At 40.0% G+C, this 24,245-nt stretch overlaps 1 protein-coding gene across 2 annotated transcripts; it reads left to right on the forward strand.

Annotated features, from left to right (window-relative positions):
- Positions 1-16,116: 16,116 nt before the first annotated feature.
- On the forward strand, positions 16,117-21,082 carry LOC144704450 (ankyrin repeat family protein). 2 transcript variants are annotated; one of them, XM_078576884.1, is made up of 6 exons: positions 16,117-16,830; positions 18,108-18,819; positions 18,892-18,928; positions 19,020-19,153; positions 20,422-20,674; positions 20,846-21,082. In XM_078576884.1, the coding sequence occupies exons 1-5, from the start codon at positions 16,353-16,355 to the stop codon at positions 20,663-20,665; spliced, it is 1,605 nt and encodes a 534-aa protein (XP_078433010.1). In that variant the 5' UTR covers positions 16,117-16,352; the 3' UTR covers positions 20,666-20,674; positions 20,846-21,082. The 2 variants fall into 2 exon arrangements, with proteins under 2 accessions (XP_078433010.1, XP_078433002.1); XM_078576876.1 differs by having other exon boundaries at positions 16,129-16,830; positions 20,338-20,674.
- Positions 21,083-24,245: the final 3,163 nt, after the last annotated feature.

The following is a 24,245-nucleotide window of genomic DNA, read 5'->3' on the forward strand; positions in this document are numbered from 1 at the left end:
TTGTTTCTTTTTATCAAAATTTTTAGTTTTACACTTATTATTGATAATCCCATCATGAATTTGAAATCCTAGGGAACACTACCTCACCTCTGTCAATGCCGCTACCGCTGCCTTTGCCCCCCAGATGCTGACACTCCATGCGCGTGCCACCACTGATGTTGCGCCCTAGCTGCAACATCACCTTCACACTGATGAGGTCAGCCCACGCCGCCCACGGCAGCCGCCAACTGCCCGTGGCCAGCCTGCAGAGCCGTGGCCGCTAATCACACAACCAGCCCACGGAGTCGTGGCTTTCGCCTGCAGCCAGCACTCTGCGATAGCCCTGGCTGCGGCCGCAAGCCACGGCCCCCATGCCTGCCATGTCCCACACAGCCTCCGCGCTTTTGCGCCACTTCACTACCTCTGTGCCGTCGCACTACCACTGTGCTGCCATAGTGCTGTCGCACCGCTGCACCACCTGTCTGCCATCACGTCATATCAACCACCATCCAATACCAGTGTCATCGTCCGTGTCGTCACCATTAGCTGGTCGCGCCGCCTAGGCTGTCATCGCACGCCGTCTAACTCCTTGACGGGTCGCCTGCCAGCTCTCGTTATTGTCGACACAGATGACAAGGTTGCAACCAAACCAGTACGTTCCATCTCTCCCCATTTATGCATTTATTATTTCCTTTAGTACTTCTTATGCGCGTCTCCACCGCCGAGGTTAGGAGAGGTCTAGATATGATTAACGCTCCAAGCAGTAGAACTTCTGTCAATCCATCCTTGGTTGAACCCCTCGAGAGTTTGCGCACAAGCGGTAGTATCTGTGCTCGTGCCATCAGTCTTTAACTTGACGTCCGGGTCATTGGGCACCAAGTGGCCTACCCCAGACCCTCTTAGAGTGGTTTATTGGTTGTTGGTGTCTTCGACAATGAGTTTATACTTCTCGTTGACTTTTGCACACGCATACGCATCACCATCCACCTGCATTACATTTGCCCAATTGACGTTAAAACGATCGACAATCCCGACTCGTCATTCTGCATCAGCCACCTTAAGAAATCTTTGGAACCTATTTATATGAATCCGCTTCACCCTTTATCGTAACCTACGTTACGCCACCCATAACTTATGCTACACTTTAATCCCATTTCTTTCTCCTCTTTCCCTTTGTGGTATCAATCTTTCATGATATATCTTCATTGTTATCCTTCCCTTCCTCTACATCATCTCATTCTATCATATCATTTTTCTTAGTACCATGAGAAGAATTGTGTTTGAAAACTACTTGATCAACACCTCTTTGTTTACAAAGCCTCTGTTTTTATTTCACCCCTTGAAAAAAGATAAAGAAAGAAAGATCAGAAAAATATGAGGTTTCTTGTTCCAGAAGCATATATGATCATTGGTGACAGGAATTATTGATCATTACATATATCATCTCATTCTTAGGTGGACATGCGCCAACGTATTCCACCATTTTGAATTATGTCTTTTATCATCATTTTCTTTACACCCTTCTAATATGTTGTGATCATTCATCTATTATAGGGAGTAAGCTATCTTATTATTGCCTATCCATCTGACATCCCTTACCTACCCTTAACCATTCTTTCGAGCCATTCACCATTATTGTCTTTATTTACCTTAAGCTAAAAGCTTCACCATCCATGTTTCACTGATACAAAATTGATATTCTGTGCTCAAACAAGAGGAGAAAATCGTTCATCTTTTACTTTCAAGTAGGAGGAAGGTTAGTAGGGAATTCCAAAAGTTAAAGTGGCCAGTAAAAATGAGAGATTACCCTAGGTCGGAAGGAAAGAGAGAGCATCATTTTGATTATAGTATACGGGTGAGAAGTAAGCTTCCCTCTTCATGAACGCCAGCTGTTTCCAAAACCATGAAGGATCGCATCATTTTTAGTCTAGGAATCCAAGGAAATATTCTTACTTGGAGGTGTATTTGAAATCATAAACACTTCATACCCAAGTTTCTAGGATCACAAGGTGAGTGAAAAATCCAAGGATAATCAATTCCTTTGCTACATGACTAGCAGTAAACTAACTTGGGGGTCTGATAGCACGTAAATAATGGGGTTAGTCATGGGCAAGCTACACTTTTATGCATTAAAATGAATTCAAATATGTCTTATCAAAATTTAAATGATTAAACCTATTTTGAGATTTATATTCTGGTTTTTAGATTTAAACAGATTTTTAAATAATTTTTCTAACATCTTATCTTTAACTTAATTTTCTGATTAGGAATATATTTTTTATGATTTTTTGGACTTATATCCATAGAGAGATGAATTTCTCAGTTGAAATATATATTTATTATATTTTTATGACTTATTATTTATTTTATAATGATTTAAAATCTATTTTTTGGCATTCATATGTGCCCGCCACCTGTCACCATTCGATTCATCAAATGCCAACCAATTACGAGTTTTTACAATGATTAGCTAAGCTAATCATTGCAAAAAGGTGCAATTATGGCATCGCAAATTGCAATGCCATAATATGTCAATCATTGTCTCACATTCTCTTTCTTCTCATTTGCAGGAGTGTCGGGGACCAATAGAAAAAAAGACGTGATTTAAATCACAATAAATTCAATACAAGAATTAAGAGAGAGAAGAAAAAAAATAGCAAAAAAGAAGTCAACAATGATGGCAGTACATGTGGCACATACGTGTTCCCCCACAATTGATTCAAAAACAAAAAGCGAGCTGACACAGCGCGCCACAAGGCTTGTAGTCGCAGGTAATAATAAGGGAATATTCCCCCCTTTTCTGAAAAGAATGACATGCATCAGCGTGTCATTTAAGAAAAAAGGGAATATTGAGATTATCAAACTACATCATCAGGAGCAATAATGGAAACAGGCATCAAGAATACATCAAAACCTCTGTCCATTTTCAAAATTTCTTTACCAATAATTTATAAATCACAGAGGTATTTGGACTACTATCTACACTCACTAACCATCTAGAAGGTACCATGGAGAATGTAAGCCTCTAGTATCCATGGAGCATTTTCACATCTTCAAGAATGCATAGCATGTGGCCTAAAAATCAATCACACATTAATGTCTCATTTATACACATTATAATAATAAATTCTTTTTTCTCCTGGGGATATCATATTTAATGATTATAAAACCTTTTTTCAAAGTAGTAGAAGGGTTAATCAATTCATAATTGATCTATGAAACAAAGTAAATTCAGAATACCTTGTGGGAAACTTCTTCCACCAATGAAGTTCTCCTTGGGAGAGTGTCTTTAAAACATTCACATTATCAACCTCTAAAAGTACCCATGTGATCAAGAAATTTTTGGATCTCCCCTTCTTTTTATCCAACTTCTTTAACAGCTAGTTGATATTCTCACCATCAAGACATTCTACTATTAGTTATTGCAATCTAGGAGCTCCTCCTCCTAAACAAGACGATGCAAACCAACTTCAAGTTGATGGTTGAGCTATGGAAGAGCCTAATAAGCTCAAAACTCTAGATTTACTAATGAAGGTGAGTTTTTCCATTAACAAGTCTATATGGAAACATGCCTATGTGTGCCTTACAAGAAATGTAATTTTTCATATGCCTTTGAAAACTTATCAGCTCCATCGTTGATGTCTACTAAATGATTGAAATATATGTGGCCGGCAAGCCAATCACACATTCTACATCCCATTCAATATTCATTAAAAGAACCTATTCATTATAATGCACGTGCTATGCTTATAATGAAGTCCATGAATACCTAATCTGACTTAGTGAATTATGATGAGATCATACTTCGGAGATTACTAGTCATTATGCATGTGTTTTAAATATTCATATTCGAAGGGTACTTGAGAAGAACATCGAAGTATCCAGATAGGATAGCACTATCTAGATTCACTCATATGATGAGTATGGTCAGTCTTGTAGCCATTAGTGTGGAGACACTAAGGATAGATAGTGGGTTCTCTTTAGTGGAAAGAGTTCACTGAATTGATCTGTATGCATCCCTGATTGGTATTATACTGAATTGTCAATCACGTTGATTCACGTCATGGTTGTATAAGTGGTCCTTAGACCTGAGACACCAAAGACGTCTTGTGGATGGATGGATGTACTTTGACTATGGCATCCGAGTCTCTAATCATGGGATTCTAAATGGTCTAAGTTGAGGTGCATCAAGAAGTTCATGAAGATGATTGAGTGGTCAAGATGGGATCTTCCATCCACGGTATAAGAGGTGATAGCTCAAAGGAAGATGATGCGATGAAGTACTTGGCCAAGGCAGTGAAATATTGGGAGAAGAGTTCTACGATGATTCCAAATGCATCAGTACTAATTGGAATGACCGATTAGGGTTTGACAATTGACCATATCCCCTAAGTTGTCCTAGGAGCATCAAGTGTATAAGGGATTATACATACATGGTAACTGATGATGAACACGTTCCATGAGTCAGTCGGTACACACTCCTTTGTATCTTCTATAGCACGAGGTGTAGCTTGGCACCCCATGTGTTGGAGACTCAACCTATCGATTGGGTCAAATCAATATGATTAATTAATCTATATGATGATATAGTAAATTAATGGAAGGCCAATAAAGGTCATTGGGCCACTAGATTCATTAACTAGACTAATACAACGAATCACGGATGCGATACATGCAAAGATACTTCATTTCAATAATTTTATCGATGTTAGTGTGAAATATTTTATTTTTTATTTGCTGACTTCCATTTGGTCAGTTTCTACGGGGTGATACATCAATGAGGTCCGAACAAAATCTTTCAATATTTCTTAAATGAGAATTGTTTTGCGTGTTTATCCACTATTTAATGCATTTTGAAAATTCTGTCCAGAAATAATTTTATGGGAAATGAATTTGATCACTCCATTATAGCAATTTGCTTTTGTGTTAATGACCTCTACAAATTAGAAACATTAGCTATAATTAATAAAATCATTTATCTTTTAGGAAAACTCTTATATCCAGTAGTTTAAAATTTGTGCAGACTACACGGTAGGTCATGAATAACAAACAGTTTTTGGTTGAACAACTTATTGATGATCCATACCTCACTTCTCTAAATGTTTAAGAGATGGTCTTCCAAAAAAACATTGCTATCCTAATTAATTAAAATTTTAACTCCACTTTATGAATTAGAAAAAAATAATGTGGTGAGTTTTAGTTTTTCTTTTGTACAATTAAAACCGAATTAAAATGTTTCATATGGAAATATATGTAAGAAAAACCATAGATACTATATTTTTCTTTCTCTTTCTATAATTCAACAAAGCATAAGCTAAGTTCTTCAGGACATATAAGATCTCTCTTAGCTTCTACAGCCGTTGGTCCAAGACACCTCGCATTGTGAAGTCAGTTCTGTTGCACATGATGTAACACATTAATTAAAATCTCTTTATGAAAAAATGTTTGAATAATTTGATGATTTTTTAAGCCTTATAATGCCTGTAATGATTTTCTAACCACTAATAATATATCATTTTTCTTAGTTGAAAAATAAAGAACTTTGATATTTTATAAAAAATTAATAATCTGAATGTTTTGAAGAAAACCAAAGGTATAACAAGTTAAAGAATTACCTCATTTATAGCCTTATTCTTTTTATGAATTTTACTAATTCTTATGCTTGAATATTATATCTAAATTTAGAATGAAATGAAATTTCTCCTAGCAGAGAGTTTGTCTATTAGTTACTTGTCAGGTTTTCCTTCTAGCCAAATACCAGGCAGTCATTCATGCAGACTTCATGCAGGTAATCTAAATTTTAGGGTTTTAACTCGTCATTGGTAATTAAGATTATTTAATAAAAATATATTTACCTGTACTTAGGAATATTTAGCTACCGATGAGTATGGATCGTCTCCACAGTGAACAATGATTAAGGATTCCATTTTCTTACTATAGTGATTATCGATACGAGAAGAGATTAATAGGACAATATAATAGGCGAGATAGCAATATTGAGTCAAAGGTTGTAAATGTAATAAATCAAACTTAAGATTAAGAAAGAAAAGAGGAAGTGAAAGTAGAATTACGCAAAATGTTACGGGAATAAGGTAGAGAACGTGTTGGATATAATAATGATCGAGTGGATAAATGGTATGACGACAGAGAGACAAGGTTGTGGGAACAGAAGAAAGTGGTGTGATAATGAAAATCTGACATTAAAATCAAATTCAGCTATTGACGATGTCGGGAATGAGGGATGCAAGGCGAAGAAGCTTACCTTAGATCCTTATGTTCCACCAGGATCAAGGCAATTTACAAGTGCCGGTAAGCTCCCCCTCTTCTTCAATGCTTCTTCCCCCGTAACCAAGACACCAAGAACACACTTGAAGGATCTCAAATCTCACTATCTTTCAATCTGCCCACATGAGTAGGGAGCAAGATCAAGATGAATTTCACAGTGATCCAGTTCTCTATTTATAGATCAGAGGGTATGGATGGAAAGAGGGGGGAGACAAAGCAATGCTGAAAATTTCAGCTCAATCGAACCTATCGATTGCCGATATTGACATTTTAACTTTGAGCAATCCTAGCCCTTGAGTTTTTATCTCTTTCATCATTATCGGCTCTAACTCTTCCTCTTTTCTGTTTTCGGTGAACTGTCAAATCCTTGAGATTCCTCTCCTCTACCGCACTTGTGCTTTTCAGAGCTGCCCACGTGTACCTATAAGGAAAAAAGACAAAAAAGAATAAGAAGACTATATTATTTAAATATATTTTTAACGTAACTAGCCCGCATCTGATGTGGAGACGTGTCAACGTATGCCACGTCCATGCTTTTTTCCTTTCCTCCCATCAATGGCTGACACAGGGGCGCCATTTGTAAACGCGCGTGCCACGTGTGTACGTGGCGCCATGTCGTGTTGTTACGTTGACCAACTAAGGAAGGCAAAAACAGGATGTTAAATTCCTCGTTGTATTTTTTGCTTCAATCAAATAAAATTTTACATTTGTAATCTTACTCAGAATTATTTATTGTAGAGTAAGGTCTTTTCCACATGGACTGGCCTTTACGGATGTATTCAGTAAGTGAGTTGTTAGTTTGTAAGAGTAAAAATGATAGAGATAGTAAGTATAAGAAGAAATAAGTAATTAATAAGTAGATAGAAAATAATAGGTTAATAAGAGAAGTGGTTCAATAAGAGGAAAGAAGAAGAATGAAGTAGAAGTAGTTAGATGGGGAAAGATTATTTAATTTAGGTTAATTAAGTAAGATAGAGAAGTACTTATATGTATTAAGAAGATAGGGAGAGAATTAAGTATTTATCTAACTATAATATACTAAGCAAGTGTTTAGATAAGTATAGAGAGATATTGATAAGGAATAAAGGGGTAATAATAGCAATTAAGAAGTATTTATATTATTATAAGTTAGCCTATAATTATAGAATACTACTTATATAGGTACAATATTTATTATATGAATAATATACGTAATTTTAGATGTTATTATATTTTTATATTTTAATATGTATTTTATAATTTAATTTTTGGGTGTAGAATGGGTTATTTGGTCGAATAACAGATATATATAAATAATTTTTTATATGCCTTTTTTATATATGTTATATTGATTTTATTGAAGAAAATTGAGGATAAGGAGGGTCTTCTATCGAACACCCCTCGGGCCATTGGATTGCCCAGCGGTCCCCCCTTGGCGGCCAAAAATGGCCTCCAGCCGGCGACATCGACCGCCAAGGGCGAGAGTGGACAGAAATGCCCCTGGCTATTCGATTGCCTTCATCTGAGTCCAACGGCTGTGATTCAATCGTTTCAAAATATTTCCCATTTAGAAAAAAATCATTTCGAAAGAATCCTTTTGAATTGAACTAATGTTATAGTTCGTAAAGTTAACATATTGATTCTTGATAATATTTAGGAAGGGAATGGTATGTTTTTAGAGCCCCTTAGTATCTCCAAATAGGTGAGAAATTGGGTTGAATAGATGAATCATCATATGTTTAAAAATAACAGTCATTAGATGAATCTATAGTTCAGGAAGTTAATGTCTCGATTCTTAATAATACTTACGAAGGGTGTGGTATGTTTTTAGAGCCCCCAAGTATTCTCCAAATAGGTGAGAACTTGGGTTGAATAGATGAATCATCATATGTTTTTAGAGCCTCCAAGTATTCTCCAAATAAAACATGAGTATCAACACTTTAAGAACCTAGCTCTAAATTTCCATCATTATGCACATCCATTTCCCCTACTTTACCGCACCCGCCTCGACTAGAGCGTCACTCCGCCCACTCCGAGCACACATGACGACGACGAAGAACCACCCCGACTAGAGCGCCACCAAGCGCTACAATGACCTCGTGGAATCGCTCCGGAGAACCGACGACGAACACACTTCCTTGAGCGTCCGCGAGGTATCACTCATGTATCTTTTCTTTTCCCTAACTATGGGCGTGGACGAGTGGGATACGAGTGTAATTGGGATATATATACTCGATCCACGCCCACAAACATTGAAAAACACTACACTTTATAAGTAAAAACCCCCTGGGTGGCATCCGGGGCACGGCTGGATCGGACTACGGGCACAACCCTAGGGTTGGACGTACCCGGCACCGTGATTTTTGCCAAAAAAAAAATTCCCCTACTTTACCTTCACTTTACATCACTTTCTCGCTCTATCTGCCCATTTTCTCTTGTATGATACAATATTTTTCACACTAAACCTTACCTTATATCTCTAGATTATTTACCTTAAATTTAATTCAAATTTCCATCCATTTATACTATCAAATTTACAGTCACCCTTGTTTAAATCCCATTCAAATCTGGATCAAATTTTAATCAACTTTTAGAATGTCATGTTATCCAGACTTATACAAATGTTTGCCAAGTCTAGGGAATCCCTTTCACCTTGGGATCCCTTTGACCTGGGGCCAAACTTTACTCAGTTTACTCCAAAATTTATTCCTAAACCTTAAACATTTTATTTAAAATTTTGTGTAATAAATTAAATAAATATAGAAAATTATAAAATTTATGTTTTAGTATTTAAATAAATTCTATGAAAATCATTAAATAGTATTTATAATTTTGAGTCATTTTTCCTTTAAATTTAGTTCTGTAAAAATATAAAGATACATATATATTTACTTCCTAAAATTAAATAAGTTTATGATTTATTGTAGAAAATATTTTTAATCATTTTCTTACCGTTCTGCTTGATAATGAATTATGTAAAATAAAATAAAGATGCAAAGAATATTTTTTTGATTTGGAATATTATTTATTTCATTTCCAAACTTAGAAAAAAAATCTGAAATTGATTTACTGCTTCCCTACAAATTGACTCCTTAACCTACATTATTTATAGAGTATTAAGTGTAAATCATATACAGTATTTTTCAGTCTAAGTATAAACAACAGCATAAAACTCCCACGTTTGTACTTATGAGTGGGTGATAAAGGGATTTTTTGGGTTAGATTTTGCTTTAGATCAAATATTTTTTATCAAATAATGTTTTATGTTAATATATTTAATCATTATGTAGTATAATATATTTTTCTATTTCAGAGTATATCTGTCTCCATTAGGAGTAGCTCTTAAAGTGGGAAATTTTCTTCTTACTGGAGGAAAAAACAAAAGCTGAGGTGTACGAGTTAGATATAGGAAGAAACGCCATATTATTAAAATGGATTTCGGTAGGCTAATATGCATAATACATCATAAGGGATAGGAATGGAAGAAAAAATAAAAATAAAATGGTGGTGGGAGAAAAAGACAAACAAATGAGAAGAAATGGAATAGTGGGGAGCAGAAACAAGAGGAAATAAGTATACAGGAATAATAAAAATAAGAAATAATGTGAAGGCACAAATAGAAAAGTTTAATGATGGTTTCAGAATGATGAGAGTAGAGACAATAAGAAGATGGAAAGTGATTTAAGTAGAATCTGCAAGTTCTACCACTGTTGGAAAAACCACGACCCTGAATTTCAGGTTGCTGCAAGAGATGCAGAAAAAAAGAACAATATAGAGGATGACAGAAAAGAAGAAGATATTTTAGTAAAAATAATAGGGATAAATGCTACAAAAAGCATTGCAAACGTAGTGAAGTCTTTAAGGGGAGAATTATGAACAGAATCAAAGGAATCATAATATCATAGAGGAAAACGTACAGAATCAACATAATCAGGAATGAAGTAATAATGATGTCAATATTTGCCTTTTTGAAATTTTAGAATATAAATATATTTAGACTACTACTTTTGTTGTTTTTGAGAATAAGAAACATAGTTAAACTAAGAACCAATGAATGCGACAAAATTACCGGGATTTTTATGGGGATCTGAGAACTGCTAAAGTTTTAGGCTCATCTCTTGGCTATCTTCTCCCTCTCGGGTAATATTGGATTCTTCATCTGCTTGAATTCTTCTGCAGGCTTCAGATTTGTAAACTTTAAGGCTGAAGAATCAAATGAGAAAAAGAATGAAGAAATGAACTGGAGAAAATGGTGTATTATCTAATAGTTTTAGGGGGAACAACTTGGGAGAGAGGAAAAAAATCTATGATTAATAGTGCAGTAGGGGACCTCAGACATTTTTGACTGAGTTGACTGCTCCCATGAGCTCTTTAGAGATAGTTAGCCCCCTTTTCCTCATTACTGTTGGATGACACCATCAAAATTAAGGGGTTGAGGCCAATACATGAGGTTTTATCTCACTGTGCGATCTTCCTTTATAGATTAGATGACCAATAATATATCATGTTTTTTTTAATTTCAGTATGATATGAGGCAGGCTTTGGGCAAATTTTCCTGAATCCTGCCAAAAAAATTATGTATTCCTTTCAATTTGCAACCTACCAAAAAAGTCGTCATTTCTTCATTTTTCCTGGCTGTAGACAAAACTCAGCACTGATGTGGCTGTCAACCATAGAAAAAACTCAGCATACTAATGTATAACTCATACAAAATGAAGGATATAGGTGGCTTACTCCATTTTCACCTATTTTTTTAGTTTTAGTCATGGTTTAGATTTTTATTGAATAACTCTTTGTTATTTTATTTCTGTTTTCAGAAATGTTAACAAATAAAAAGTGAAGTTCTTTACCCTCTGAAATTCCAGCTCTCACTACTTATATTGAAGACATATCTTGGGTGTGTTGAATCTTGAAAAAGAAATCCATTTATAGGTTACCATTAAGCTGTATCAAGGAATTTTCAATATTATCTCCCAAATGAGGGGGATGATGTGTTGTCATCATCATCCTCATTGGATTAATGTTTTCAAATGATGACATAACACATCATTGTGCATAGTTTTGAATGACAAGTTTGTACTTGGCACCTGCATAGGAGAAAACACACTATGGCAATGGACGAGGTTCAACATTTTGGACCAGCTCAAACAAATGTTATATTTATTCTATTTTGTATTTATAAAATTGGACCCTCTGCTGCCCTGTATATCATCCGTATTGCCCACTATCCTTGTTCCCCACTCCCTGATCTTCACCATCGCTGGTTCCCTGGCTCCCTGTTATCTAGTGCCCGCTCTCTATGGTTTATCTTTCTCTTCCTCGATTTCTCTCTCTTTTGTCTCTTCCTCGTAATCAGAATTTTCCAATTCCAAATCTCTACCCATTTAACCTCTTTAAAACAAGATTCATCATTTCAGACATGAAAAGATAAAAATAATGTTTTGTTAATTTGATCCTAAAAGTGGAAAATGCATACTTGCTTGAAACCTTTTCCAAGTGTTTTGCGTCTTTGATTACACCTGATGAAAATTTGGTTGTTGGGAGTAACTTATTAAATATACACCTTCCTCTCGTCACTTTTACTTGTATTATTAAGATTTCTGGTAGTTTTGTCTTTATTATCACAACTTACTACATGCATCCTTTTTTCATCCAGGTCTTCAAAATTGAGGAGCCTCGATTCAAAGGAGAAAATATTTTACACCGATTTTTCTAGTTTGACTTCAACACTATTCCACCTGACTAAACTAGGGCCAGACCAGACTTGAAGAAACTCGAACTGAGAATTGGGTGAGCTTAGGGCTTTGTTAAGAACTAGGGCAAAGATGGGGATCGAGATTGATCTTTAGGTAAGTTTAGGTATTTTCTAGAAATTGGAGCCAGATGAAGACCAAGACAAAAAATTTAGGTAGATATAGTCACATCTGAATGAAACCCAAACTGATCTTTGGGTAAGTTTTCATCTTTGCTAATAAATGGTGTGAGGCGCCCAATATGTTTGGATTTTCCATTGCAGCCAATGTGTGCCCATTGCTACATTAGTGGTGTGGCGGCCATACGAGAGCCAAGAGTGCACAGTTCAGCAACATTGCATAAGACGGTGATGCGCCATCTAGGCGCACTTCCGAAAGTGTCACACAAGAATCAGTATCTTGCTGCTAGTTCGCAAGAGCGCCAACGAATCTGCTCCGTATTTTTTTGTTCTAGAAAGTGATCCCTTGCTTTCCCGTTCATAAATATTAAATCCTGGAATATTAAATCCGACTCCCAATCAGGTTGCCTTCCTGGGTCTCACTAGTGTTACCTATATGAATTTTCTTTGGGTTTCACGAGATGGAATAGATATGACCAAAAAAGTGGTTAATTTGCTCTTGAGGAATTCACATAAAAGAGGAACCATTTTTTGTGGTGATGGCAACGAACATTGCACTACATGTGTTACATGTCTACTAACATGCCCAATTTGTGCCACAACTAACAACTACAAGTGCAGACGCTACAAGCGCCATGTGCGCAACGCAGGAGTGGAGACGATTTACACAAAGTCAGTGACAGTCTTTGCACGGAGCATTGGCTTTCTAGGGCTAGTACCAATGTAGGGTAGAGAGACCATGCGCTATTTACCAAATCCTCTAGATGGGATAATAGATCTGAGGGATGCATTGGAGTGCATTTGTCGCATAAAACCTGTAGGTGTGGGGTGCAACATGGCAGGATCAACTAAGGCAGTGCAGGCCCTCGCTTAAGGAGAGGAGTGGCGAAATCGACATTCCAGCCACAAGGCCAACAAAGGTGGCCTTAACAAGGTGAGGTGTGGTGCCCCCTTACCCTCTCCGAGTGTTACATGTCCTGAAAGTCTTGGGGGCACACTCTGTTGGGTTCTATAGGCCTTGATTTGGATGAACAATTCAAATGATCCGCAGCGGAAGGCTTAAAATTGATCATAACAATATTACTAAAATCATAAAACGAAGCACCTGTGCACAAATCGCATATGTGATTTCTCTAATCCTTGAGCGGGACAAGTTGAGCTACTCATATGTACAGCATCTATACGTATCCACGAGATCCTCGTCACGTCAAATCTCCTCCTTTACCTTGATGATCTCCGTTCACCCTCCGTCATCGTCGTTACGTTGTCCCAATCACATCTATAACATAGAGGAGATGTGGGAGAAAGGAGAAGAAGGGGAAAACCCCTAAACAAGTCTAGCCTTGATAAATTTTATTCAAGGCCTTCCCCTATTAATACTAAATGGGTATTTTCCATAAAAATCCCTCAAACTTAAGTATATCTTCCAACATCCAAAATACCATTTTCGAGGCTCATATATTGGTCTAGTTAATGACTCCAAAGACCAAATAACCTTTATTCGTCTTCCAAATTAATTACAAATATCATCATACAGATTAATTAATATCAGATCGATTTAACACAATCAATAAGTTGAGTCTCCGATCCGTGGTTTGCCAAGTTACACCTCATGCTCTAGAACATACAAAGGAGTGTATATCAACTCAGTAATAAAATATGTTCATCATCCACTTGAAGCTCCTAGAACAACTTAGGGTATGGTAAACTATCAAACCCTAATTGGACATTTGAGTTAGTATTGATACGTTCAAAAATTATCGGAGAACTTTTCTCCAATATTTCATAGCCTTGGCAAAGGACTTCATCGCATCGTCTTCCTTGAGTTGTCACTTCTCATACCGAGGGTGGACGATCCCATCTTGATTACTAAATCGCCTTCATGAACTCCTTGAAGCGCTCGAATTAAGACTATTTAAATTCTCATGATTAGATACTCGTATGTCATAGTCAAAGTATAATTGTTTGTCTACAAGATGTCTTTGGTGTCTCAAGTCTGAGGACCGCTTACACAATTGTGACATAAATCAACCTGATTGACCGTTTGGTATAATACCTTTCAAGGATTCGTGCGGATCAATTAAGTGAACTCTTTCCACTAAAGAGCACCCACTATATATCCTTTATGCCTCCACACTATCTCAATACTTCGATGTTCTTCTCAAGTATCCTTCAAATAAGAATATTTAAAACACATGCTTAAAGACAAGTGATCTCTGTATTATGATCTCATCATAATTCACTAAGTCCATTCATGTATTCACGGACTTCATTGTGAGCTTCACACGTGGACTATAATGAATATGTTCTATTGATGAACATTCAATGAGACGTGAAATGTGTGATTGGCTTGCTAGTCACATATATATTTCCATTGTATTCTACGCCAAGGTCCTATGAGTATGTGGCGCACCATCGGGGGATCGATTGGGGGGACACAAGGGATACAATGTACAGCGGAGTAGGTGAGGCTCCAACCATAGGTGGGAGAGACGTCTAGGTGGAACAAGGTGACACATCTTGCCATCATTGATATAAAGTCAAGTGTCATTTATCCAGATCGCACTAGTATGCACCTGGACATTACCAAATTTGTAAATTATCCAGGCAATGTAGACTGCACATTGTTCTCTGTCAAGGGGCAACACCACCACTTCTAATTCTGATTTACTCAAAGACTTCTGATAAGCTGGTGAAGTCTGACTAACTTGGTGCACATGATCAAGGTAGGCTCGCTGCTGAATTGCATATCCGGCCCATGTGAGTTTAGCCGTGTGACAGCTGGGCCCGAGACACGGAGTGTGACTAACTGTTAGGCCCCTAACTAGGCGGCATTCCATGCCTAGAGGCTTGCGTGCTTATTGGGAGGCCGTGTTCCGTGAGACTTATGATCTGTAGTACAATGCACTAAGGGTGGTGACGCCCAACTTGATCTTTCAGGCCATCCCCCCGTAAGTGGTGATATACTACAGACGGTGCGCGTGCCCTTTCGCGCTTAGGTAGAACAGATCAGGTAAAGTCCACGCGTGCTGGGCGAGCGGGCCGACAGGCGTGAGCGTGCGCTTGCCAAGCGCCACGCGCCAGCGTCACGCGCCACACGCGGGTGCCAACGCTTCGTGCGAGCACCAAGCGTCACACGCGGGCGCGGGTGCGGGATGTGCAGGCGGGGCGGCATGCTGTGGGTGCAGGGCGCAGAGTTGTGCGAGGTGCCACGCAGCGGTCGCGCGAGCAACGCGCACATCGCGTGTGGGGGGTGAGGGGTCGGCAGACATTCCGCTAGGAGACTAAGTCTATTGGCACTTAGCGAGCGCCGAGACAACATGGAGAGCGCGCAACGCCCCGGCGGTTAGCGCTGGGAGCCTTGAGGAGTCGAGCACAACGGCGTCGGAGCAGATCGAGCGAAAGGTGCTAGTGCGGGTGTTGTGGCGTGTGTGATCGCCTAGAGGCGGGGCTGGCGCGTGTGATCGCCAAGCCCCTGGGCGCGCGGCTCATGGCGTGGGGCACGCGTGTAGTGGCAATGTCGGCGGTCGCGCATGTGGGGCTGCGGGCCCCAAGGCGCAATGGCGCCCCTCCCTAGGTGCGTGGCGCCTCGTCACGTTACCTCGGCATCAATCCTGGTCTTCTCCCTTGTAACGGCTCTGCCTACGATATAACCTTTCTATGATATCAATGCAATGGCCCTATTTCTCGACGGAAATGCATCCCCACACTCTCCTCTAACCCCTTCTATGCGACCTTAAGCAATTGCAAAGACTTCGGCGGCAAGAGATCAAGGCTGTTCAGTGTTCTATTCTACGCACTGAGGCCAGCACGTCAAATTTGAGTGATTGACATAGCTCGGGATTTGACCACGTGACACTAACCATTACTTAAGTTTAGGTCTTTGCTAAAAACCAGGGCCTGTACTGGGACAAGGAGAGAGACGACAAAGACGAAGACAAAAACGAAGAGGAAGACGAAGACAAAGAGGAAGACGAAGACGAAAAGGAAGAAGAAAACGAAGAGGAAGACGAAGACAAAGAGGAAGACGAAGAGGAAGAAGAAAACGAAGAGGAAGACGAAGACGGAGATGGAGACGGAGACGGAGAAGAAGACGAAGACGGAGGACGGGACCCGGGAGGGGAACCGTTCAACCCTAGCGGTGGCCGGTGGATATACCTGGTAGTGTCGTCGTCTTGTGGAGAAGCTCTCCGTTCCCGCCTCGTTCCCCGGCCTCTGCTCTGAATTGGCCAAAGGAATGGAGCTCTCCGGCCAAAGGCAATGGGCGGAGGACCCCGATCTCGGCGTTCTCGACGTCGACCCCGACGAGGCGCTGCCGTCCATGCCTCTCAAGAAGGTCCCCGCCGGCGACATCTACGAGGCGGCTCGAGCGGGGGACGTCGATCGATTATCCTACTTGATCGAGTCTGGAGTCAACATCAACGCCCGGGATCGATGGGATTCCGTCGCGCTCTACTACGCTTGCCTCGCCGGCCACGCCGAGGCCGCTCGGATGCTCCTCCGCGCCGGGGCGATTTGCTCTGAGCGCACGTTTGATGGCGATCGGTGCCATTACGCTTCGCTTAATCTGCGAATTCGACGGATGCTGAAGGCCTTTGAGACCCGGCCGCCTCCCATGGGCCCGCTGCAGGGAGCTCTCAGGGATACGTTCCTTGGGTGCCGGGCGAATAAAGACTATCTGGACCTGTGCGATGAGGCTGGGATTGGGATGGCAGGTCTGGCTGCACAAAGCTCAGATGTAAAAAACTGCTGGTTCTTTCCCTTTCCTGAATTTGTTCATTCTTTCTCCATTTTTTCGTCCGGTTCGTATTTGGTTTTTGTCGATTTCTGTCGGGTAATTGGCGGAAAGTGTGCTAGATGGGGGGCTGAGGAAATCTTCTTAGCTGCATTGAAAATTTATTGAAGTTATTATCAACACCTCTATGAAACTATGGTGACTCGCATGGAGACATCTTTGAATTTTGAGAACTCGATGCTTATGCTCTTGGTGGTCCATTTCGAGGAATAAGTGGCCATTAACGTCCATTTTCGTGGGATTTAGTGCTGAATCATCTACTGGTGATTCCCATTTATGAGATCTCGATGAACTAGATAATTTACCCAAAAATGGAGGCATTTTCAGTATTACTGGAATGTTTTGTTTTTGCTTATCTGGGTTGACATGTGGTAGCGACCACTCCTCTTAATGGCCGATCGAATTGGATCATCAAATACCAGTCATTACAGAATCAGGGGCACCTGATGCTACCCTAGCTTGTCTGTTAACTGAATTTAACTCTCTATCAAAAGTTCACTTATTGATGTAGGGCACCTATTGGGGGCACCACTCTTTGATTTTCCACCTAGTTTGAGAGTCAGTCAGTGATGCTTTGAGCGTGAGGCTGATAGAACTTCCAAAGCAGCCCCATTTCTGACTAATTTTTTATCACTGCGATTGTTTGAGGACCCCACTGCTATTTTTGGAACGGTCAAATTAGTTGTACGCTTTTTACCTCTTTATTTGGAAGCAGAAACAAAACTTGTAAAATGGTTCAAATGCGCTAAACCCAGATATCTCGTTTCCCGCTTTAAATATTTGAAAGAGGACGAGTGGAGAAGACTAGAAGAGGACTAGTAACGAAATTTGAGTGTTACACTTTCTATAAATCTCTCAATTTTGTTTATGATGAACAAAGGTGGGCTTATTATTATAATTGGCATTGTAATTATCACAGTATGATGAATAATCTATCACATTTATTATTGCATGATGAGAACCCGTAATCGCTCGAGGGGTAAACTTCTCTCCTTTATAGCCTATATGGGTAAAGATTACAAGATGGAACAACTGTGTATTCAATTTTAAACAATTTAATGTATTTATTCAATTATATCATTGGTGTTCATCCATTACAGACTCCTCGTCTTTTGTCTCTGTTTCTATTTTGTAAAATGTTTCTCTTGCACCCTCAAATTTCTCGATTTTTCTCCTCACAAGTAATCGCATCTGCAGGTTACCACGCATCAGATGATAGATCTGATAATCCCTCCTTTCCTCCAGACGTGACTTTCTTCATCGGTGGTAGACCACTGGAAGCTCACCGACTTATCCTCGGTTCCAGATCTCCATTCTTCAACTACAAATTTCAAACAGACTGGAAGGACCGGTCTGAAGTAAGATTTGCAGCTGGGAAGCTCTCATACGCTGCCTTCTTCAGCCTCATTCATTTCTTTTATTCTGACCGGCTAGACATTGCGGTCAATGACATGGAAGAACTCGTACGTGTTTGCAAGGCTTGCAAATGTGATGAGCTTCAAAAATCGATAGAGGCTGAACTTAGGCACCAAAAAAACGCAGATTACAAAGCATTGAAGGAGGTTGACAACTCTCAAAAGAGGTTTATTCTGCAAGCATCTTCTCTTCCAGAACAAGACAGATTGCCTTCTGCCATGCACCGGGTACTTCAAGCCTCTCTATCTAACTCATCTTCGGAGAGGTTGAACCATGATGATGTGGCAGACTTGTGTGTCAGAGTGGGAGGAAAGATTTTCCGTTGTCATCAGGTCATCTTAGCCTCGAGATCGGAGTATTTTAAGGCTAGGTTTTCTCGCATGACAGGGTTTATGGAGGGAAGTGCAGAAAGTTCTTCTTTTGGGGATTCTCTCCCAGTTTTTGAAGAACATGGAGTGAGCATTGAGGGGTTTGAGAAAGTGATGGAGTACATGTGAGTTGATTGATGATTTCATGTCTTGTTGAGAAGTTTGTCCGTGATGTTTTCACCATTTGTGCTGAGCAGGTACACAGATTCTGTGAAGGAGTTAGACCCTGACCAGGTTATCAGCATGAACATTATGTTTTCCCTTCCTTTTATTTTTATATTGTTCTGTTTAAGTTAACATGGTTGGTGTTTTATTACTTGATTAGGCTGAAGAACTCTTTGATGCCGCTTCAAGATACCTCTTATTTCCGCTGAAGCGTGTCGTGGCCGATGCGTTATTGCCACATTTGGAGCTGGCTTCTCCCGCAGAACTATGTCACTGGCTTGTGCTTGCAGATATGTACTGTACTTACTCTCATTATTTTTTCAGTTTCTTCTATTTTATTTTATCTTAGCTTTGTCCTAAGCTTCGTTCCGGCTTTTTGATTGTTTTATCCTTAATATTGCTGGGGGCTTAAATTTTTCCTCTGTTTTTCTGATCGAAATAGAAAGTTCTCTGGTTTCTTATAGTAGTTTGAAAACTATATATCGTTGGTTCTCACAAGCATGGAGAAATCTGATCTGGTATTTTATTTGAAGCATGGTGGGGATATTATTGTCCGAAACGACAACTAAATCCCTTCCGAGTTTCAACTATTCTTTACGATGAAGAATTCACCCTCCAGGAGAAAATTAGACTACTCCAAATTATTAAATCTTGTTATAATTGAATATATCGGTGGCTCTTACAGGCATGGAGAAATTTGATGCTGTATTTTATTGTTAGCTTGGTGGGCATATTGTTGTCTGAAACAACACCTAACTCCCTTCCTAGCTTCAAACTATTATTTCCAATGAAGACTTTACCGTCCGCGGGAAGTTAGGCTACTAAAATAATCTAAGAGTTTAAAATTTCCTAAGTATTATAAACTCAGACAGCAGATCTACTTTGGTTCTTGAATATTTCACATCACTTTCGTTTCTGTGATGGCAATGGATTCCCCAGTGACCATAGATAGGCTTCTGTGGAAACATTAATTAGTTCTGATGGGCATTGCGTTGTGCTAGGATACTGATTCTGACGCCTGTCTATCAGGCCCACTTAATAGGCCCAACCCATGAAATTACAGCCTTTTAAAGCCTAGGATTCCTCCGGGGAAGGGAGATTTTGGTTGGTGATTTGTCTCTTGTATCTCCTTTTCATTTCTTCCCCATATCTCCTCTTTACTCTCTTTTTCTCCCCTTCTCTACAAGTTTTCTCTCCCTCCCTCTTTCTCTCTCTCCAAGTTTCCACTCCATCTCTCTCTGTCTCTAAGTTTTCTCTCCGTCTCTCTACCTGCTAGTTTTACTCCATCTCCTAGTTTTTTCTCCATCTGTCTCTATCTCCTAGTTTTTTCTCCATCTCTCTCTCTACCTCTTAGTTTTCTCTCCATATCTCTCTCTCAAGAATGCCAAACAAATTCTCGAATGTGGCTGTCCGAATACCCATTTAGATCTGGTACAGAGTTTCTCACCACCCCTAATGTGGTCCAACGTCAACCTCAGGTACGGTGTTTTGAAGCTGAGGGAGTACTGCCTCGACAAGATTGCCTGCAACTTTGAGACCTTCGCTGACACCCGGGCTTTCAGGGCTCTCCTCCTCGCACTGCCACCTCCCTCTGGCGACTCTTCCCTTCGTACGACGCGCCCAAGCGCCCCGGGCGCCGAAGTCAGCGCTGACGTGGGCAACATTCTCGATGATCTTCGAGAGAAATGGTTGGCAGCCGAGGCTGCTGAGCTGGACTGCCGTGATGATAGTGCTGCCCAGTTTGACAGCTGGCTGGCGGAGCTGATGTTAATGGCTGAGGAAGAAGCCACTACAGATAATGAGTGAAGCATTTCTGTAATTCTCTTCTCCCGTCTCAAGTTTGTTTTTCAGAATTTGTTTTCTTCTTATTTTATAATGACTCTTTACTTTCCTGCCTTTTCGGCCTCAAATCCATAGTGATTTCATTTTGATCATGTATTTTCTATTTTTCCTGCCCTTACTCTGACTCTATTTTTCTTGTGTCAGGTTTGACTTTTGAGGCAACTGTTGTCTCAGGTGCAAGTTTTATTATTGCAACTCGGGGTTGATGCCTGCATAGTGATGCTGTGTGGAGGTTGGGATATATACTTAGTTATCAGTTGAATTAAACTTTATAACAATTGAATATTTCTGAAAGATAATTTGGACTAATGATGATGATAATGGTACTTAATGTGGGCCCGCTCAGTTATTATTAAAGAAATTTTGGTTTGAAGTGGCTAATGCAGACCAACATCCACGATGGAAAGATATGACGGTTTCGGACGAGGATCGTCTTACCCAAATCATTCGAGTTTTTTAAGCCCATCTTAAAATTGTCCTGGATGAGGTGATATGGAACGTTTCATGTAGAATTTGTGCATCAATATCTGGATCAGATGCTGAGCTGAAGCATAAAAACATTATATATAATTTGTGAATAATTTGACACCCAAGGTGATATCATGTCCCCTCCAAGCCCTCCGGTATTAAGATTAGGGGACGGATGATAGGTCATCATCTGTTTTATCCCAATCAATCATCTGTCATCAACCAAACCAGTGGACACAAGATTGTACAAAGTCACTTCCTTCATTAGTTATCAGTCATCTGTCTGGACGGAGATAAGGACGATGAAGAGGGAAAAAGGGAGAATTGGGAGAGGCTGAGACTTAAGGAAAGAGAGAGATCAAGAGGGGGCTAAGGTGAGAAGGGGTCAGGTGGATGCCTGAGGTACATAATTGGACTGATGATAGTCAAATTGAAATGTGAACAGGTGGCTGAAAAAAGTGATCTTCTGTCTTGTCATTTGTCATTCGTCTTAGTGGCCGAGTGAAAACGACAGATGACACAATGGAATATTGATGGTGTGAAGGTGACAGAGGGTCTTGGATGGGTGACATGACAGGACATCAGCCATGGATGATGGTGGTATTGGACTTATCAACGACGAAAGGGAGACAGAGATAGAAAGAGAGAGAGAAAGGAAGAGGGAGAGAGAGAGAGAGAGAATGAAAGAGAGGGAGAGAGAAAGGATGTAGGAGAAAGATAGAATGAGAGGGAGGGAGAGAGAAAGGAAAAGGGAGAAAGAGAGAATGAGAGAGAGGAGAGAAAAGAAGAGGGAGAAAGCCAGAATGAGAGAGAGGAGAGAAAAGAAGAGGGAGAAAGAGAGAATGAGAGAGAGGGAAAGAAAAGAATAGGGAGAAAAGAGAGAATGAGAGAGAGGGACAGAAAGGAAGAGGGAGAACGAGAGAAAGGGAGAGAAAAGAAGAGGGAGAAATAGAGAGATGGAGAGAAAAGAAGAGGAAGAATGAGAGAGAGAGGGAGGGAAAGAGAGAGGGAGAAAGGAAGAGGGAGAAAGCGAGAATGAGAGAGAGGGAGAAACAGAGAATGAGAGATAGGGAGAGAAAGGAAGAGGGAGAAAGAGATAATGAGAGAGGGAGAGAGACAGGGAGAAAGGAAGAGGGAGAAAGAGAGAATGAGAGATAGGGAGAGAAAGGAAGAGGGAGAAAGAGAGAATGAGAGAGGGAGAGAGACAGGGAGAAAGAGAGAAGGGGAGAGACAGGGAGAAAGGAAGGAGAAAACGAGAATGAGAGAGAGGGAGAGAGACAGGGAGAAAGGAAGAGGGAGAAAGAGAGAATGAGGGAGAGAGAAAAATAGAAAAGAGAAAAGAGAATGAGAGAGAGGGAGAGAGACAGGGAGAAAGGAAGAGGGACAAAGAGAGAATGAGAGAGAGAGAGAAAAAAAAAGAGAAAAGAGAGAGAGTGAGAGAAAGAGAGAATGAGAGAGAGAGAGAGAGAAAGAGAGAAGGAGAGAGAGAGAGAAAAAAAAAGAGAAAAGAGAGAGAGAGAGAGAAAGAGAGAATGAGAGAGAGAGAGAGAGAAAAAAAAGAGAAAAGAGAGAGAGTGAGAGAAAGAGAGAATGAGAGAGAGAGAGAGAGAAAAAGAGAAAAGAGAGAGAGTGAGAGAAAGAGAGAAAAGAGAGAGAGTGAGAGAAAGAGAGAATGAGAGAGAGAGAGAAAAAAAAAAGAGAAAAGAGAGAGAGTGAGAGAAAGAGAGAAAGAGAGAGAGAGAGAGAGTGAGAGAAAGAGAGAATGAGAGAGAGAGAGAGAGAAAAAGAGAAAAGAGAGAGAGAGAGAGAGAGAGAGAAAAGAGAGAGAGAGAGAGAAAGAGAGAAGGAGAGAGAGAGAGAGAGAGAAAAGAGAGGGAGGGAGAGAAAGAGAGAAGGGGGGAGAGAGAGAGAAAAAAAGAGAGAAGAGAGAGAGAGAGAGAGAGAGAGAGAAGAGAGAGAGAGGGAGAGAGAAAGAAAGAGAGAGAGAGAGAGAGAGAGAGAAAAAGAGAAAAGAGAGAGAGTGAGAGAAAGAGAGAAAAGAGAGAGAGTGAGAGAAAGAGAGAATGAGAGAGAGAGAGAGAGAAAGAGAAAAGAGAGAGAGTGAGAGAAAGAGAGAATGAGAGAGAGAGAAAAAGAGAAAAGAGAGAGAGTGAGAGAAAGAGAGAAAAGAGAGAGAGTGAGAGAAAGAGAGAATGAGAGAGAGAGAAAAAGAGAAAAGAGAGAGAGAGAGAGAAAGAGAGAAAAGAGAGAGAGCGAGAGAAAGAGAGAATGAGAGAGAGAGAGAGAAAGAGAAAAGAGAGAGAATGAGAGAAAGAGAGAATGAGAGAGAGAGAGAAAGAGAAAAGAGAGAAAGTGAGAGAAAGAGAGAAAGAAAAATAGAAAAGACAAAGAGTGAGAGTAAGAGAGAATGAGGGAGAGAGAGAAAAAAAGAAAAAGAGAGAGAGCGAGAGAAACAAATAGAAAGGAGAGAGCGAGAGAAAGAGAGAATGAGATAGAGAGAAAAAAAGAGAGAGTGTGAGAGAAAGAGAGAATGAGAGAGAGAGAGAAAAAAAAACAGACAAGAGAGAGAGTGAGAGAATGAGAGAGAGAGAAAAAGTGAAAAGAGAGAGTGAGAGAAAGAGAGAGAAAAACAGACAAGAGAGAGAGTGAGAGAATGAGAGAGAGAGAAAACAGACAAGAGAGAGAGTGAGAAAATGAGAGAGAGAGAGAAAACAGACAAGAGAGAGAGTGAGAGAATGAGAGAGAGAGAAAACAGACAAGAGAGAGTGAGAGAATGAGAGAGAGAAAAACAGACAAGAGAGAGAGAGAGAGAGAGAAAAAAAAGAGAGAAAAGAAAGAGAGTGAGAGAAAGAGAGAGAGAGAATGAGAGAGAGAAAACAGACGAGAGAGTGAGAGAATGAGAGAGAGAGAAAAACAGACAAGAGAGAGAGTGAGAAAATGAGAGAGAGAGAGAAAAACAGACAAGAGAGAGAGCGAGAGAATGAGAGAGAGAGAAAACAGACAAGAGAGAGAGTGAGAGAATGAGAGAGAGAAAAACAGACAAGAGAGAGAGAGTGAGAGAATGCGAGAGAGAGAG

The sequence above is a fragment of the Wolffia australiana genome, chromosome 1 (genome assembly GCF_029677425.1).
Source record: "Wolffia australiana isolate 7733 chromosome 1, ASM2967742v1".
Taxonomy (NCBI): Eukaryota; Viridiplantae; Streptophyta; class Magnoliopsida; order Alismatales; family Araceae; genus Wolffia; species Wolffia australiana.